Source organism: Sorex araneus, chromosome 6, assembly GCF_027595985.1.
Source record: "Sorex araneus isolate mSorAra2 chromosome 6, mSorAra2.pri, whole genome shotgun sequence".
Taxonomy (NCBI): Eukaryota; Metazoa; Chordata; class Mammalia; order Eulipotyphla; family Soricidae; genus Sorex; species Sorex araneus.
The window spans coordinates 111,905,371-111,923,378 of NC_073307.1; the positions used below are offsets into that span (position 1 = coordinate 111,905,371).

The 18,008-nt window shown below is 40.6% G+C and overlaps 1 protein-coding gene and 1 non-coding gene across 2 annotated transcripts; both read left to right on the top strand.

The window, feature by feature from the left end:
• The first annotated feature begins 11,169 nt into the window (after nucleotides 1-11,169).
• LOC101539171 (acireductone dioxygenase-like) lies at nucleotides 11,170-12,691 on the top strand. The gene has a single exon (XM_012933851.2). It carries the CDS (start codon nucleotides 11,220-11,222, stop codon nucleotides 11,757-11,759), a length of 540 nt encoding a protein of 179 aa, XP_012789305.2. The 5' UTR covers nucleotides 11,170-11,219; the 3' UTR covers nucleotides 11,760-12,691.
• A 2,642-nt stretch (nucleotides 12,692-15,333) lies between these two features.
• Nucleotides 15,334-15,440, top strand: LOC129406176 (U6 spliceosomal RNA). Its single transcript, XR_008630839.1, has one exon. It is a non-coding gene; the product is annotated as a U6 spliceosomal RNA (small nuclear RNA).
• Nucleotides 15,441-18,008: the final 2,568 nt, after the last annotated feature.

Here is an 18,008-nt window from a genome sequence, read left to right on the forward strand (position 1 = left end):
TTTTGGTTTGGGGCCACATCAGGTGATGCTCAAGGGTTTGTTCATGGCTCTGCACTCAAGAGTCACTCTTGGTGATGCTTAGGGACCATATGGGATTTCAGGGATAGAACCCAGGTTGGGCACATGCAAGGCAAGTGCCCTATCCACTCCCTTATCTCTCTTGCCCTATTTCCCATAGGTTATTTAAAGATTGGGTCCTACACTAAGGAAAACTCTTAGGGAAGGAATAAAAATTGATAAGAAAGATAATGTCAGCTAGAGTAAGAAAACATTAAAATTAAAGTGAGAAAAAAGAAAAATAGATGGAACCTTCAGAAATAAAAATGGAAGAAAAAAATCTCAAACCCAACAAAAATAAATTTTAATTTTAATATGCACATTGCCACTTTTTGATACTATCTACATTCACAGATCAGAAAAGAGAGCTTTGTAATATTAGAAAAGTTACAACAAAAAGAACATTAACACATCTACATAAATAAAAAGATAGGTAAAAATCATATAATCTTGGTGTGGTGGGCTAGGAAAAGAGTTCAGAGTGTCGGAGTGAGTGCTTTCCTGTCCTTGTATGGTCTCCGGAGCACTCCTAGATGTCGCAAACCCCCAACATCATTTATCCGCCCCCAATATCATTTATATCAATAGATGTTGAAAAAACTTTTGATGGGATTCAGTGTTCACTTATGATAAGAATGCTCAATAAATTTTTTAAAAGAAGGGTAATACCTCAGTATAATAAAGGCCATATGTGACAAACCCACAGCTAACATCTTACTCAATACTGAAAAAACTAAAAGATTGTACTTTTAAGGTCTGGAACTAGGGGCTGGAGAGATAGTACATGGCTTAGGGTATATGCCTTGTATGGATCTGCCCCCAATCTGAATTCCTGAGCACCCCTTGGAAACAGAAGAAGTAGTAAATTAATAGGACTACTTGGAATGAAAAAGCCTTAATAATATTATTCCAGGATTCGGGGAATGGCTCAAGTGATAGGACACATGCCCAGAATGTTTAAGGCCCTACCTTTAATTCCCAGCACCGAATGTCTGCTGGCACTCCTGAGTGTGGCCTTGGTGGCTTCTGAGCACCTTTGGGCCTAGACCTTAATACAGAACTATCAGCCCCAGTCACTGGGCCAACATTGTCAGGAGTAATGCCAGGGCCCCTCTACCCAATGTGTACCCAATGTGAAGTACCCTCTACTTCAGGATGTGTTCGCTATAGCCCACCCCCAAGATGTGATCCCGGGGGCCGCACGTGTGTGCGGCCTCTCTGCAGCTGCATGAGCGTGACTCCAGATGCCAGCTAAATTTTTTGGCATGGGCAGCTCCTCGCAGAATGTCTCCAGACTGAGAACTAAGCCACAGCCCCATGCCCGCCCAGGAGGGGAAAGGTATTTCTCTCTCTCGCCTCTTCCTTGCTGGGGGTGAAGGGCATGGTGACCGCCATATTATGAGGACCACAGATGGGATTTATGACTGCAGCAATAGGATGCGAGGGTACTCTTGGGAAGGTGGGTGGCACCGGCCCCTCCCACCACCAAGATGTGATCCCAGGGGCGGCACGTGTGTGCAGCCTCTCTGCAGCTGCATGAGCGTGACTCCAGATGCCAGCTAAATTTTTCAGCATGGGCAGCTCCTCGCAGAATGTCTCCAGACTTAGAACTAAGCCGCGGCCCCATGCCCGCCCAGGAGGGGAAAGGTATTTCTCTCTCTCGCCTCTTCCTTGCCGGGGGTGAAGGGCGTGGTGACCGCCATATTATGACGACCACAGGTGGGGTTTACAAGCTTGCAATGATCCAATATCTGGAGGAAATCTCCCTGGACTTAGTTGCTAAAGTACAAAAATCCAAATCGCAGTGGCCGCGTGACCTCATATCTCTTCACAACAGGTCTGACTAGTGGGATACTCTTAACAATAATAATGAGGTTTGTGTTGAAATATTGAATGTAACCATAGTAAATAGAAAGTAAAGTGAAATTTATCAGTTACATGGCAGGGGGGGTGCGGGGGGGGCGGGATGGGAGGTATGCTGTTTCTTTTTTTTTTTTTTTTTTGGTGGTGGGATATGGGCACTGGTGAAGGGATGGTTGTTTCAGCATTGTATAACTGAGACTTAAGCCTGAAAGCATTGTAATTTTCCACATGGTGATTTAATAAAATAAAATTCTTAAAAAAATAGAATGTGTTCGCTATAACAAATTATTCCATGCACTGTCTAATTAATTTCTCCTTCCCTGTTCTTTGTTACTGTTGTTGTGATGCCAGGGAGGTTGCATACTTTGTTGTTGTGATCTTCTTCTTGGTTGTGGAGGCTTGTTTGTACCGTTTGCAGAAAAATGCTTGTTTTGTTACAGTGCTTGCCATGGGTTGTTCGTTTGGCTGTGGTCTCCACTCATGCTTGGTTGCAGTATGCTGAGGATTACAAACTTGTGGCATCTGGTATCACATTGGCAGTGCTCCTACAGAATGTTCTTGGTGATGAAGTACTGGGATCCATCTCTCAACCTCACAGACACTCTATGTTGAGCTACATCTCCAGGCCCAAATAAAAATGCAAAACAAATAAGCAACAGCAATCAGATAAATAAAAAACTGCCACCCAAATAAGAAAGGCAATCTGGAAATTGGGATAAAATATCTGTACATTATAATCTAGCAAGGTGCTAATATTCAAAACATAAAAAGAACTAGTATAACCTAATAAGAGCAAACAACTGAATTAGAACATGGATAAAAGAACAGAACAAACACTTGTCCAAAGACAGTATTGAGATGACCCACAGCCACATGAGAAAAATGCTCAATATCACTTATTTGGATAAACGAAACCAAAACTATAACGAGATTTTGAGAGAATGGCCAATGTTGGGGCTGGAAAGATGGCACAGCATGTAAAGCATGTGCCTTGCATGAAGCTGAGCTGTATTCCATCCCTGGCATCCTGTATGGAGCCTTGAACTCTCCAGGAATGATCCTTGAGTGCAGAGTCAGGAGTAAGTCCTGAGCACAGCTTGGTGTTCCCCCAAAACAAAAAACAGACAAACAAACAAAAAGGAGAGAGGCCAATGTCAGAAAGATTGATTACAGTGTTGACAATGGTGTAGAGGAAAAGGAATTCTGGTATATTGTGAGACTTTATATTGGAGCATCTGCTAAGGAAAATAGTACAAAAATTCCTTTAAAAGTGGAAATTCTATATGATATGTCAACACCACTCCTATGCATTTATCTTAAGAACATGAGCTTGGAAAGATTTCTTACCCCTATAGTCATACTATTATTTATAGTAGCCAAGACATGAAGTCAACCCATAAATAATGATTGAATAAAGAACCTGTGACAAACACAGACACATAGACACACAGACACACACACACACACATGCACATGCACACACAGAGTGGAATACTACTCTGCCATTTATTTATTTATTTATTTATTCTTTTGGGGTCACACCTGGCAATGCACAGGGGTTACTCCTGGCTCTGCACTCAGGAATTACTCTTGGTGATGCTCAGGGGACCATATGGGATGCTGGGAATTGAACCCAGGTTGGCTGCGTGCAAGGCAAACGCCCTACCCACTGTGCTATTGCTCCAGCCCCTACTCTGCTATTTAAAAAGATTCAATTAGGCTGAAGAGATAGCACAATGGGTAGGGAACTTGCCTTGCATGACGCTGACCTGGGTTTCACCAGGAGTAATTTTTGAGTGAAGAGCCTGGAGTAAACCCTGAGCATCACTGGGAGTGGCCTCAAACTGAAGCAAAACCAAAAATAAATTTTTAAAAATATGAAACTGTGTCTTTTGGGACAAAATAGTTGGACCTTTGGGACAAAATGGATGTTAAATAAAATAAAGGCACAATAGACAATTATCATATGGTTTCACAAATAGATGGAGTATGATTTACTGAAGCAAATGGGGGAAATAAACAGTAAAACTAATTCCTAAACTTGTTGAACTATGTTGATTTCCAAATGAAAAGGAGATGGAAGAGGGGAAAGAAGAAGGAGTCTGTTTGGTGTTTGAGATGGCATGAGAACTTTGGTGTTGGGAGTAATATTTATACATTCACAGATGTGTGAAGCAAAACACCTAAAATTCCATAATACTGTAAACAAATTATAAGGCAATAAACAAAAAACTTTAAAAGAAAAGTTATTTGAATAAATGTCAGGAAAATTAAGCACGTTCATATAATCTGCAGAACAGTATCAAGGTCAGACATTCAGTGAAGAAAAGGAATAAGCAGTATTATTATAACATAACTATGTATAATGAAAACATGCCAGAGAGATATGTTCAGAAAAGAAATAAAAATATGACTTTCTGTTTTAAAACAAGAGATTAAAGTACAACATGAAGCAGAATTATCTTCTCAGAATGAAAATAAAAATATGACATTCTTGTTCAAAACAAGAGAATAAAGAATAGGATAAACCAGATTTAGAAAAACTAGAAATGAGAGGACTGAAATAAGGAATTAGAAATAATAGATAAAAACCTTATGAATGAAGACTCAATTAGAAGAAAATACAGTAGGAAATACAACAATGTGTTATATTTTGGAGTACTTATAATGAAGAGTAATTATAAAACACTTTAATTTGAGAATAATTTTATTTTTTATTTATTTTTTGCTTTTTGGGTCACACCCGGCAATGCACAGGGGTCACTCCTGGCTCATGCACTCAGGAATCACCCCTGGCGGTGCTCAGGGGACCATATGGGATGCTGGGATTCGAACCTGGGTTGGCTGCGTGCAAGGCAAACGCCCTACCCATTGTGCTATCGCTCCAGCCCAAGAATAATTTTAGATTTATGTAAAAGTTTCAAAGACAATTCTCTCTATGGGAATATATAGTCACCATGCTAACTTCAATGTTGCACTGAACATTTGTTCAAAGCACGGTGTGTTTGTTCAAAACTAAGAAACAATCATTCATCCCAATGTTTTATTGTAGCTTTATTTACAATAGCTAAAACATGTAAGCAACCATAGTGCAAAGCAACCCTGAGAAAAAGATGGATATTTTTCTCTCCCTGACTTTAAATTATATAATATAACTGTAGTAATCAAAATTGTGTGGTACTGGAGCAAAAGGCAAGTTTGAGACTAATGGAATAGAGTTGAGAATCTGAGATAAGCCTACAGATAGAAGAGCTAATGTCTGACAAAGAAGCTAGGCACAAGAAATGGAGCAGAAAAACACTCTCCAACAAATGATGTTGGGAAAGCTGGCTAACCACACTAAAAAAAAGAGTCTGGAATCCTTTCTCACATCATACAAAAATTCAAAATGGAATATTACACCTGAGTCCATAAAATAGATCAAAGAAGACAGACAGAACTCTCCATGACATTGACTTTAGAGGCATCTTCAATGATTTGATGACATTGGCTAAGAAAACAGTAGAAACATAAACAAACGAGAATACATCAAACTGAGAACTTTCTGGGGCTAAAGAGATTTGTCTTGCACATTGCCAATCCAGATTTAATCCTCAGCATACCATATGGAAGCACCACCAAGAGTAACTTCTGAGTGCAGAGCCAGGAGTAACCCTGAGTACTGCCAGATGTGGGCTCCCCTCATCAAGAAGGAGGAGGAGGAGGAGGAGGAGGAGGAAGAAAAAGAAGAAGAAGAAGAAGAAGAAGAAGAAGAAGAAGAAGAAGAAGAAGAAGAAGAAGAAGAAGAAGAAGAAGAAGAAGAAGAAGAAGAAGAAGAAGAAGATGAAGAAGAAGAAGAAGAGGAGGAGGAGGAGGAGGAGGAAGAAGAAGAAGAAGAGGAAGAGGAAGAGGAAGAAGAAGAGGAAGAGGAAGAAGAGGAAGAGGGAGAAGAAGAAGAAGAAGAGGAGAAGAAGAAGAAGAAGAAGGAGAAGGAGGAGAAAGAGAAGGAGGAGTAGTAAAAGAAGAAGAAAAGGAAGAAGAAGAAAAAGAAGAAGAAGAAGAAACAGAAGAAGCAGAAGCACAAGAAGCAGAAGCAGAAGAAGAAGAAAGAAGGAAGAAGAAAGAAGAGAAGAAAGAAGGAAGAAGAAAGAAGCAGAAGAAAGAAGAAGCAGAAGAAGCAGAAGAAGAAAGAAGGAAGAAGAAAGAAGCAGAAGAAGCAGCAGAAGAAAGAAAAGAAAAGAAAAAAAGAAGCAAAAAATTTCTGTAGTGTGAAAGAAAAAAATGGTGATTATAATAAAAAGATTACCCTCTACCACATGCCCATGCCCAACTCCAGATCAAGAAGTTGTGAAGTTGTGATACACACACAGACACACACACACAATGAAATACTTTGCAGGTCTAAGAAAGGAAAAATGTTATGCAATTTCACATGACATGCATGGAACTAGAGGATTTTATGCTGAATGGTTAGTCCAGAAAAAAGGGATAGATAGAGAATGAACTCTGTATATGATACTTAAGGATACAAAAGGTAGCAACAAAAGGCCAGAGGCAACAAAATGGGAGAACTGATCCCCAGAATGGAATGGAGGGATGTTACAAGAGAGGGGCACTTGTTTTTTTTTCCGGGTCACAATCTCACAGTGATCTGGGATTCCCAGGTGTGTTTGGGGCCAGTCATTGATCCCTGTGTTGAAGAAATGGGGGCCACAGCCTGGTTAGTAATCAGTGGCCATTTATTCAAGTCTCACAGTATTAATTATAGAGGAAACATGAAGGGGGCAGCAATTATACATAGATGTGGTTGAAAATTATCATAAACAATCACTGTATCAGTCATCTCCTTGTTCGTCAATTTACTCGAGTGGGCACCAGTAATATCTCTATTAAACTCAGACTGAGATTTTAGCAGCCTCTCCTTACTTGTCTTCCCCAATGATTAGAGCCTCTTTCAGGGTCAAGGGAATGAGATCTATTGTTACTATTTTTGGCATATCGAATACACCACAGGTAGCTTGCCAGGCTCTGCCGTGCAGGCAGGATACTCTCGGTAGCTTGTCAGGCTCTCAGAGAGGTATGTACATATCTTTTATTGTATTTGGGATATGAATACGCCATGAGGAGCTTGCAAGGCTCTCCCGTGCGGGCAATAGACTCTTGGTAGCTTGTCAGGTTCTCCAAGAGAGAGAACAAGGCTATTAGATATTTGCGGCCGCACGCTTCCGGGAGCTTGGTCTTATAGTCTCTGGATGTTGGCTGTTGGTGGGATTACATGGCGCGGGGGCAGTTTGTGACTGTGGTTGCAAGCTACTGGAAAATGGGGGTGTGGATGAAGAAGGCTCAGTCCCAATCCAAGCAGGCTTGGAGATCTCAGCCCCGGGTCCTGCACACCTGGGTTCCTCTGCCGGTCCCTTCATGCATGAGGCTCATCTGAACGTGTGGAGAATGGCCTTGAGCATGGTTGTGGCTGGGTTCTGGAGGTCTTCAACTGACAAGGCTTTGCTTGGGGCAGGGAGGGAACGGCAACTCATCCCCTCTGAGGGGCCCCGGTGAAGACAGCCAGGCACAACTCTGCGTTCCTCTCTTGAAGGGACCGGCAGAGGAACCCAGGTGTGGAGATCTCAGCACCCAGAGGACCGGGTGCTGAGATCTCCAACCCTGCTCGGATTGAAACTGATCCTTCTTCATCCACACCCCCCATTTTCCAGTAGCTTGGCAGCCACACTCACAAACTGCCCCTGGCGCCATTTAATCCCAACCAACGGCCAACATCATAAACAATATATAGATGTAAAACCCTTCTTTCAGGGGAAGTTCTTCTAGGAGATCCACTCAAGGAGAGAATCTCATCTAGGGGTTCCAGCATGTGAGATTCCTGCTAGGAAATCTTCCTAAGGGCGGAATCCCATCAATTCCATCAGAGAGCATATTGCTTTCTCCTTTCCCTTGCTAGTAATACATTTAAACAATCATATTAAATTTGCTTCTTTTTTTTTCTTTTTTGGGTCAGACCCGGCGATGCACAGGGATTATTCCTGGCTCTGCACTCAGGAATTACCCCTGGCGGTGCTCAGGGGACCATGTGAGATGCTGGGAATTGAACCCCGGTTGGCCATGTGCAAGGCAAACGCCCTACCTGCTGTGCTATTGCTCCAGCCCCCCTAAATTTACTTCTTAATAATATTTCTAGTCATTTTGTATGAACAGAGTAAGAGATATACTAAGTTTAAAGGGTGGCTCTTCCTGGGGACATCTTGCCACATATCCCAGACTACAGTCCCCAGATTAGGTTAATTTTTCCTAATCCCAACAGGGTCCTTATTCAGATACACCTTTTTGTGTCATGTCAGAGTTTGTTCTGTGACTGTGTTCTTACATTTTTTTATGGCAATTAGGCTGTCTTTTTTCAATGCCAGGATAGCTTACGGTTTGCCCTGGGTCCATCCAAGTTCTTTGGCAGGACCCCCCTCCCCACCCAGTTTTGAGGTGTTAGGAACTAAGGGAAACTGAGGCTTAAATCAAGTAAACATGACAGATGCCAGGAGTAAAGATTTATCTAAGTCAATTAATTCCCATGTTACAAAAGCATAACATTAACTGTCTTCCTGTCTTTATACAAAATGGACTTTGCTCTAAAATGAGCTATGCAAGGACATAAAGGAAAGAGAAAAGCAATATTTCACTTATATATACAAAATATAGAGCCCTCAGAAGATTTGACCAACAAGTGACAGGGTCTGATTTGGAGATGTTTGTGATTAACAGATAGGGGACAAGAACACAAAGGAGAGGGTAAAGATTAACACAGAGGGACTTGGGTATGCCTGAGAGCACTGTGGTGGGTGTAACCTAATCAACCTAAGCTCCCTGCAGGGGAGGTACCCCCCCCACCTGAGAAAGGACAAAACAGTGTTACTTATAATGCTTAGAACTATAATCCAACAGACATTGAGGAGATTGGGGAAAGGAGGTGGGCACAATGGTGATGGATGTTTTGTTAGAGTTATGTATATGTGAAATAGTCATTAATAGTATTATGAGTAATGGTAACACCAGCACACTGTTCTTTACTGCAATGTCAGATCTGTTTAGCTCATCTATTAAAATTTTTCATTTTATAGCCAGAATCTGGAAAAAACCCGAATGCCCCAGAATGGATGACTGGTTGAGGAAACTTTGGTACATCTATACAATGGAATACTATGCAGCTGTTAGAAAAAAGGAGGTCAAGAATTTTGTAGTTAAGTGGATGGGCATGAAAAGTTTCATGCTGAGTGAAATGAGTCAGAAAGAGAGAGACAGACATAGAAAGATTGCACACATCTATGGTATATAGAATAACAGAGTGGGAGACTAACACCCAAGAACTGTAGAAATAAGTACCAGGAGGTTGACTCCATGGCTTCGAGGCTGGCCTCACGTTCCGGGGAAAGGTCAACTCAGAGAAGCGATCACCAACTACATTGCAGTCGAAGGCCATGTGGGGGAAGGGAGTTGCGGGCTGAATGAGGGCTAGAGACTGAGCACAGCGGCCACTCAACACCTTTGTTGCAAACCACAACAGCTAATTAGAGAGAGAAAGCAGAAGGGAATGCCTTGCCACAGTGGCAGGGTGGGGTGGGGGGGAGATGGGATTGGGGAGGGTGGGAGGGACACTGGGTTTACGGGTGGTGGAGAATGGGCACTGGTGAAGGGATGGGTTCCCAAACTTTGTATGAGGGAAGTGTGAGCACAGAAGTGTATAAATCTGTAACTGTACCCTCACGGTGATTCTCTAATTAAAAATAAATAAATAAAAAAAAAATCAAAAAAAAAAAAATTTTTCATTTTATATATTGTAATTGGACTGGAGCGATAGCACAGCAGGCGCAGGGCATTTGCCTTGCACGTGGCCGACCCAGGTTCGATTCCTCCGTCTCTCTTTTTTTTTTTTTGGTTTTTGGGTCATACCCGGCGATGCACAGGGGTTACTCCTGGCTCTTTACTCAGGAATTAACCCTGGCGGTGCTCAGGGGACCATATGGGATGCTGGGATTAGAACCCGGGTCGGCCGCGTGCAAGGCAAACGCCCTACCCGCTGTGCTATCTCTCCAGCCCCTCCTCCATCTCTCTTGGAGAGCCCAGCAAGCTACCAATAGTATCCCACCCGCAAGGCATAGCCTGGCAAGCTACCCATGGCATATTCGATATTCCAAAAACAGTAACAACAATTCTCACAATGGAGATGTTACTGGTGCCCGCTCGAGCAAATCAAGAAGCAATGGAACGACAGTGTTATATATTGTAATTGTATGCAAGTTTATATATTGTAAATCTTTCACTTTGTATATTGTAATTGTAATTTTCCTTTCATTCATTTTCATATCTATCATTTCACCTTCCTTTATTTATGTTATCCTTTAGTACGTGTGCACATTTATAATAACTACTTTAAAGTTTCTGCAACTTCCATTAATTCTTTAGTATCACTTTTAGTTTTTATGACTGGTTCTCCTATGACTCACAGTTTCTTGCTTTTTTCCTCAAAACTAGTAACTTTTAAATACATGTGGAACATCCACCAAGATAAAACACATTTATAGGACATTTAAAAAATCAGTAAATTTAAAATATTTGAAATTAACTTAAACTATATTCTCTGGCTAGAAGTCAACTAAATTAAAATCAATAACAAAAATGCGCAGTAATTTGAGTTATGGGAAAAATTTCCATAGACATTTGAAAATTAAATGACACCTAGCAATGCTTAGGGGTTACTCCTAGGTCTGCATCAGGAATTTCTCCTGGCAGCACTTGGGGGACCATATAGGACACGGGGGATGGGGATGGAACCCAGGTTAGTCATGTGAAAGGCAAATGCTCTACCTGCTGTATTATGGCTCCAGGCCACTATAGGATATTTTTAATTGAATGATAATGAAAACCAAGGAATCAAAATTAGTGGTAAGTAACTTTTTATGTAGGACTATTTGAAAAGCAGTGATTTAAAATAAATTTTAGCTTTAAGTATTAATATTAGAAGGGAAAGGTCTTAAGGTCAGAGAGAACTTAAATAAACTTAGAGAACTAAATGCATGCTTTGTCACATGTCAGAAGTTCTGGCTTGATCCTCAGCATTGCATGAGCTCCTGCTCTGCCTTGAGCAAGCCCCTGAGCACAGAGTTGGGAGTAGACTCCAGGTGTCTCCCTTCAGACAAGCAAACAAAAATACAAGGTCTAAAAATTACTAATAATCTTCCACTTTAAAAAAATGGTAAAAGGAGGTGGCTGGCGAGCGGGTGCAGGTCGGGTGCAGGCCGCGAGCCCTCAGCCCCAGAATGGTGCAGGCCTGGTACATGGACGAGTCCGCGGACGACCCGCGGCTGCCGCACCGCGCCGAGCCCAACCGGCCCGTGGGCCTGGAGCAGCTGCACCGACTCGGGGTCCTGTACTGGAAGCTGGATGCTGACAAGTACGAGAATGATCCAGAATTAGAAAAGATCCGGAAAGAGAGACACTATTCTTGGATGGATATAATAACCATATGCAAAGATAAACTACCAAATTATGAAGAAAAGATTAAGATGTTTTACGAGGAGCACTTGCACTTGGATGAAGAGATTCGCTACATCTTGGACGGCAGTGGGTACTTCGATGTAAGGGATAAGGAGGACAAATGGATCCGGATTTTCATGGAGAAAGGAGACATGATCACTCTTCCCGTGGGGATTTATCACCGCTTCACCCTGGACGAAAAGAACTACGTGAAAGCCATGCGGCTGTTTGTGGGAGAACCTGTGTGGACGGCGTACAACCGGCCAGCTGACCATTTCGAGGCTCGGGGCCAGTATGTGGAATTTTTGGCACAGACAGCATAGCGGTGCTCCATCTGCCGTGCTCCCACAAACCCTTTCACCCCCGAGGAAGGTCCTGACATGTTAACTGTTGAAAAAAAAAAAAGTCTATCATTTTCTCCTGGCTTTTATACCCTAGACTTGGAGCTAGGTGAGGTTAACATAAAAAGCTGTTGTACCATTTTTAACATGGAAGAGACGGTTGAAACATAGACAAATTATGTTCATTCTTAGTTATGAAATTTGTTCCTCCGTGGATGGACGTGGAGAGTAAACTGAGTGAAATCAGTCAGAGGGAGAGGGACAGACGTAGAGTGATTGCACTCATTTGTGGAATGAAAAAAATTAACAACCCACAGTATGTGAATAATACCCAAAGACAGTAGAAACAAGGGCCAATAGGACTGGTCTGTGGTAGGAATCTTGTGACAAATGGGGAGGGGGAGTGCAGTTTAAACAGAGAAGGGACCATTATGACAATGATAGTTGGAAATTATCATTCTGGGCAAGACCTGAGTACTGAAAGGAGGTAAAGTGATATGCACGATACTCTTCCAGTAACAGGATTGCAAACCACAGTTCCTAAAATAAAAATAAAGAGAGAGAAAAAAGAAAAATCTGCCATAGGGACCAGAGCGATAGCGCAGTGGGTAGGGCGTTTGCCTGGCACGCGGCCCACCTAGGTTCAATTCCCAGCATCCCATATGGTCCCCTGAGCACTGCCAGGAGTACTTCCTGAGTGAAAAGCCAGGAGGAACCCCTGTGCATCGCCGGGTGTGGCCCAAAAAGCAAAAAAAAAAACAGTTTGCCATAGATGTGAGCTTTGGGGCTTCGGCAGGGGGAGGAGGAGGTGGGCAGGTGATTGGGAGGAAAACTGGGACATTGGTGGTGGGAAATGTACACCAATGAACATTGTATGACTGAAACCTAATCACGAACAACTTTTTTACTGTATATCTCATGGTGATTCAATAAAAAAGAAAAAAAATGGTAAAAGACAGCAAATACAACTCAAAAAAACTAGAATTAAAAAAAATTTATTAAATCACCATAAGATAGTTACAAGCTTTCATGTTTGGGTTACAATCACAAAATGATCAAACACCCATCCCTCCACCAGTGCACATTCCCCACTATCAGTATCCCCGGTATACTTCCCCTTTTCCACCCTCCCCCTGCCTCCATGGAAGACAATGTTCCCCATATTCTCTCTCTACTTTTGGGCATTATGGCTTGCAACACAGACACTGAAAGGTCATCATGTTTGGTCCATTATCTACTTTCGGCACACATCTCCCATCCCGACTGATTCCTCCAGCCATCATTTTTTTTAGTGATCCTTTCTATATTTTATCTGCCTTCTCCCCTCCGCTCATGAAGCAGTCTTCCAGCTATGGGACAATCCTCCTGGCCCTTGTATCTACTGTCCTTGTTGGGTGTCAGCCTCATGTTATGTTATTCTATATTCCATAAATGAGTGTAGTCCTTCTATGTCTGTCCCTCTCTTTCTGACTCATTTCACTTAGCATGATACTTATGCCTTATGATACTCATTTCACTTAGCATTTCACTCCATGCCTATCCATTCATAAGCAAATTTCATGACTTCATCTTTTCTAACAGCTGCATAACATTCTGTTGTGTAGATGTATCAAAGTTTCTTTAACAAGTCATCTGATCTAGAGCACTTGGGTTGTTTCCAGATTTTGGCTATTGTGAACAGTGCTGCAATGAACATATAGGTATAGGTGTAATTTCTACTGTGCTTTTTTCAATCCTTAGAATATACTCCCAGAAGTGGTATTTCAGGGTCATATGTAAGCTCAATTTCTAGTTTATGAAGGACTGTCCATATTGTTTTTCAGAACAGCTGGACCAGTCGGCATTCCCACCAACAGTGAAAGAGCGTCCCTTTTCCCTCACATCCACGCCAGCACTGGTTGCTTTTGTTCTTTTGAATGTGTGCCAGTCTCTGTGGTGTGAGATGATATCTCATTGTTGTTTTGATTTGCATCTCCCTGATGGCTAGCGATGTGGAGCATCTTTTCATGTGCCTTTTGGCCATTTGTATTTCTTTTTTGAGGAAACTTCTGTTCATTTCTTCTCCCCATTTTTTGATGGGGTTGGAGGTTTTTTTTTCTTGTACAATTCCACTGTCACTGTCATCTCATTGATCAACGATTTTCTCAAGTGGGCCCAGTAACGTCTCCATTTGTCTTATCCCTGAAGTTTTAGCAGCCTCTCTCTTTTTTTTAAATTTATTTTATTGAATCACCATGTGGAAAGTTACAAAGCTTTCAGGCTTAAGTCTCAGTTATACAATGCTCTAACACCCATCCCTTCACCAGTGCACGTATTCCACCACAAAGAACCACAGTAAACCTCCCCCGCCCCACCCTTCCAGCCCCCCACACCGCCTGTGTAGCAGATAAATTTCACTTTACTTTCTCTTTACTTTGATTACATTCAATATTTCAACAAAAAACTCACTATTATTGTTTGGACTTCCCCCAACCCAAACTCGGACCTAGCAGCCTCTCTTGACTCGACAATTCTACTAGTGTCTTGTATATCCTGGATATTTATCCCATATCAGATGGGTATTGGGTAAATATTTTTCCCATTCTGTGGGCTCTTTCTGTATTTTGGTCACTATTTCTTTTGAAGTGCAGAAGCTTCTTAGTTTGATGTAGTCTCATTTGTTTATGTTTGCTTTACTTGAATGGTCAATGCTGTTTCATCCTTAAAAATGCTTTTAGCTTCAATGTCATGGAGGGTTCTGCCTACATTTTCCTCTATGTACCTTATAGATTTATGTCTGATATTGAGGTCTTTAATCCACGTTGATCTGACTTTTGTGCCTGGCATTAGACAGAGGTCAGAGTTCATTTTTTTGCAGGTAGCTATCCAGTTTTCCCAGCACCACTTGTTGAAGAGGCTTTCTTTGTTCCACTTCACATTTCTTGCTCCTTTGTCAAAGATTAAGTGGTCATATATTTGGGGGTCTGTGACAAAAGATTAAACTCTGTTCTATTGGTCTGCAGGTCTGTTTCTAGCCCAATACCATGCTGTTTTAATTACTACTGGTTTATAGTAGAGTTTGAAGTTGGGGAAGGTGATGCCACCCATCTTCTTTTTCCCCAAGGATTGCTTTAGCTATTCGGGGGTTTATTGTTCCATATAAATTTCAGGAGACTTTGTCTGTTTCTCTGAAAAAAATCATGGGTATCCTGATAGGGACAGCATTAAATTTGTATAGTGCTTTGGGCAATATTGACATTTTGATAATGTTAATTCTCCCTACCCATGAGCAGGGGATGTGTCTCCATTTCCTAGTGTCCTCTTTTACTTCTTGAAGTAGTGAAAAAAGCTAGATTTAAAATAAGAGTAGAACCAATGAAATAGAACATGGGAAAATAATAGAAAAAAGTCAGTAAAACTGCAAGCTTGTTTTGTTTGTTTTAGTGAATCAGTATAGTTTTTATTGAACAAAACTTCTTATAAATATGTGAAAGGAGAGAAAGAGGAGAATGTATTCAAGAGAGAACACTGGCTTTTCTATAGTGGAAATAAGGAAGCTAAGAAGATAGATAAACCAGTGCTCGCTTCGGCAGCACATATACTAAAATTGGAACGATACAGAGAAGATTAGCATGGCCCCTGTGCAAGGATGACACACAAATCCGTGAAGCGTTCCATATTTTTAAATAAATAAATTATAAAAAAATAAAATACATCCACCTCAACTCATTAGTTAGTAAACTATGTTTTTTTTTTTTAAAAAGAAGATAGATAAACCAGCAAGAACCTGTTTGAAGGAGAATATGGGTTTAAAGAGTAAGTCTGTACAAGCTAGTTCTTTAAAATGGTCAATAAAATTGACAAATTTCTAACCAAATTGATACATACAAATTCCCATCATAATAGATCCTATAGATGCTAAAAAGTAATGAGGGAATATTATGAATAACTTTATGCTTAGTGAGTGAATAATATTATACAATTAGAATGAAGCAATTCCAACTCCTGTGAAAATTCATGTAAAATATGAAGGAAGGTTCTGGAGAGATAGAACAGGGATTAAGGTGCATGGCAGACTTCAGTTTGATCACAGACTACAGAGCCTAGCACTGCAGAATGAGGCCCCCAACAACAACAACAACAACAACAATAAACAAACAAATTTTAAATATATAGAAGATGTAGGAGCAGACTATTATGTTGGAGGAAAAAGGGGTTGGGGGTTGTTGGTGAAGAGAAGTGGACACTGGTGAAGGGATTGGTATTGAAACATTGTATGCCTGAAACCCAATCATAAATAATTTCATAATTTCATGGTGATTAAATTAAAAATAAGTAATCAAAAGAAAAGATATAGAGGAACACTATTGAACTCATTTTAATAGGGCAGCATTATCTTAATACCAAATCCAGTCAAAGATATCACAAGAAAGTTAGAGACTGGTTTCTCTCATTAACAGAGAAAAAACTTTGCTTCTCATTAAAAATTTAAAAAAAAAAACAACGAATTGTAGTTATATACACAGCTACAAGTTGTTCATTATTGGGTTTCAGTCATATAAGTGTCCCAACACCGGTTCCTTGACCAGTGTACATTTCCTACCACCAATGTCCCCAGTTTCCCTCACGCACCCCCCCCAGCCTGCCTCTATGTCAGTTACTTTTCTTCTCTCTCTCTCTCTCTCTCTCTCTCTCTCTCTCTCTCTATCTTTCTCTATTTATCTTTCTCACTCTCTCTTTCCTTTGGGTTTTTATGGTTTGCAATACAAATACTGACAGGTTATCAAGTACCTACTTTACCTACTTTCAACATTCAGTTCCTGTCCAAAATGATCATTTCCAGTCACTGTGCTAACTGCCCTTTGCTCCCACACACACTCTGTGGCAAGCTTCCAACCATTGACCAGTCCTCCTGGCCCATTTTCCCTGGCCTTATTTTCATGTATTTATTTAAGCCCCCATTTTCTCATTATTGTTGATGCTGGTGTAATGATCAGGGACTATGCACACACATGGCCAGCACATTCAGAGGTTAAAAATTATTATCATTCAATGACTTAAACCAACAGTATTACCTGTTGGTTTTAAACAAACAAAAACAAAAAGATTACCTTTTATGACCAAACGGGCTTTATGCCAGAAGTGGAAGGTTGACAAAATTTGAAACAGAATAATGCATCAATATCTGAATATCAGTGAACTACTCACATGTATTTTACCCATATGTTGTATAGTTTTGCTCCTCACATTTAGAATTTTAAATAATCTATAATTTATGTTACCCAGATTTTATATAGTTTTATTTTTTGCATTTAAAATTTTAAATAATCTGTAATCTATTTAGGCACACGGTGCCAGGTGAGATTATGACTTTCTGCCAAAATCTCTTTTGTTGAATAATTTGACATCCATTAATTTTTGATATTTATTTTATCATGACATTACTAATTTGTATGCTTGTCAGCACTTTTGCAGTTATATAGTTTTATAAGTTTAATAGTAGTAGTTTAAAGCATTTTATCTCATCCCTTCCAGGGTCAGGAATCGATCCCAGAGCCTCATACATGTAAGGAATAATGGTATTAAAATATTTTATATCTGGCAAAGAATTGACAATACCGTATTTGTACACATATGGTACATGTATGTGTACGGTCTCTAGCTCTTCTTTTTGAAAAGTAAATGTACTTTATTTGAAAAGTAAATGTACTTATTAACAGATGTTACATTTACTTTGGGCTGGAGCGATAGCACAGCAGTAGGGCATTTGCCTTGCATGCTGCTGACCCGGGTTTGATTCCTTCACCCCTTTCAGAGAGCCCAGCAAGCTACCGAAAGTATCTCACCCATACCACAGAGCCTGGCAAGCTACCCCTGGCGTATTTGATATGCCAAAAACAGTAACAATACGTCTCACAATGAAGACATTACTGGTGCCTGCTCGAGCAAATTGATGAGCAACGGGATGACAGTGATACAGTGACAGTGATATTTACTTGACTTAAAACTTCATAGAAAAGGTTATTATAATACATATTTACTAGCTGCTTAGAAACACAATTTTCTTGTATTTTAAAAAATATTCAAGCAGTAGCAAATTCAACAGCCTTATGAATAGAGAGACACAGTTTGGAGATATTGTAGTTTGATTCCAGACCTCTGAGATAAAGTGAACATTGCAATAAAGTCAGTGATGTGACTTTCCAGTTTCCAGTGCAGATAAAAGTTATGTTTAGGGTCCAAGAGTTAGTT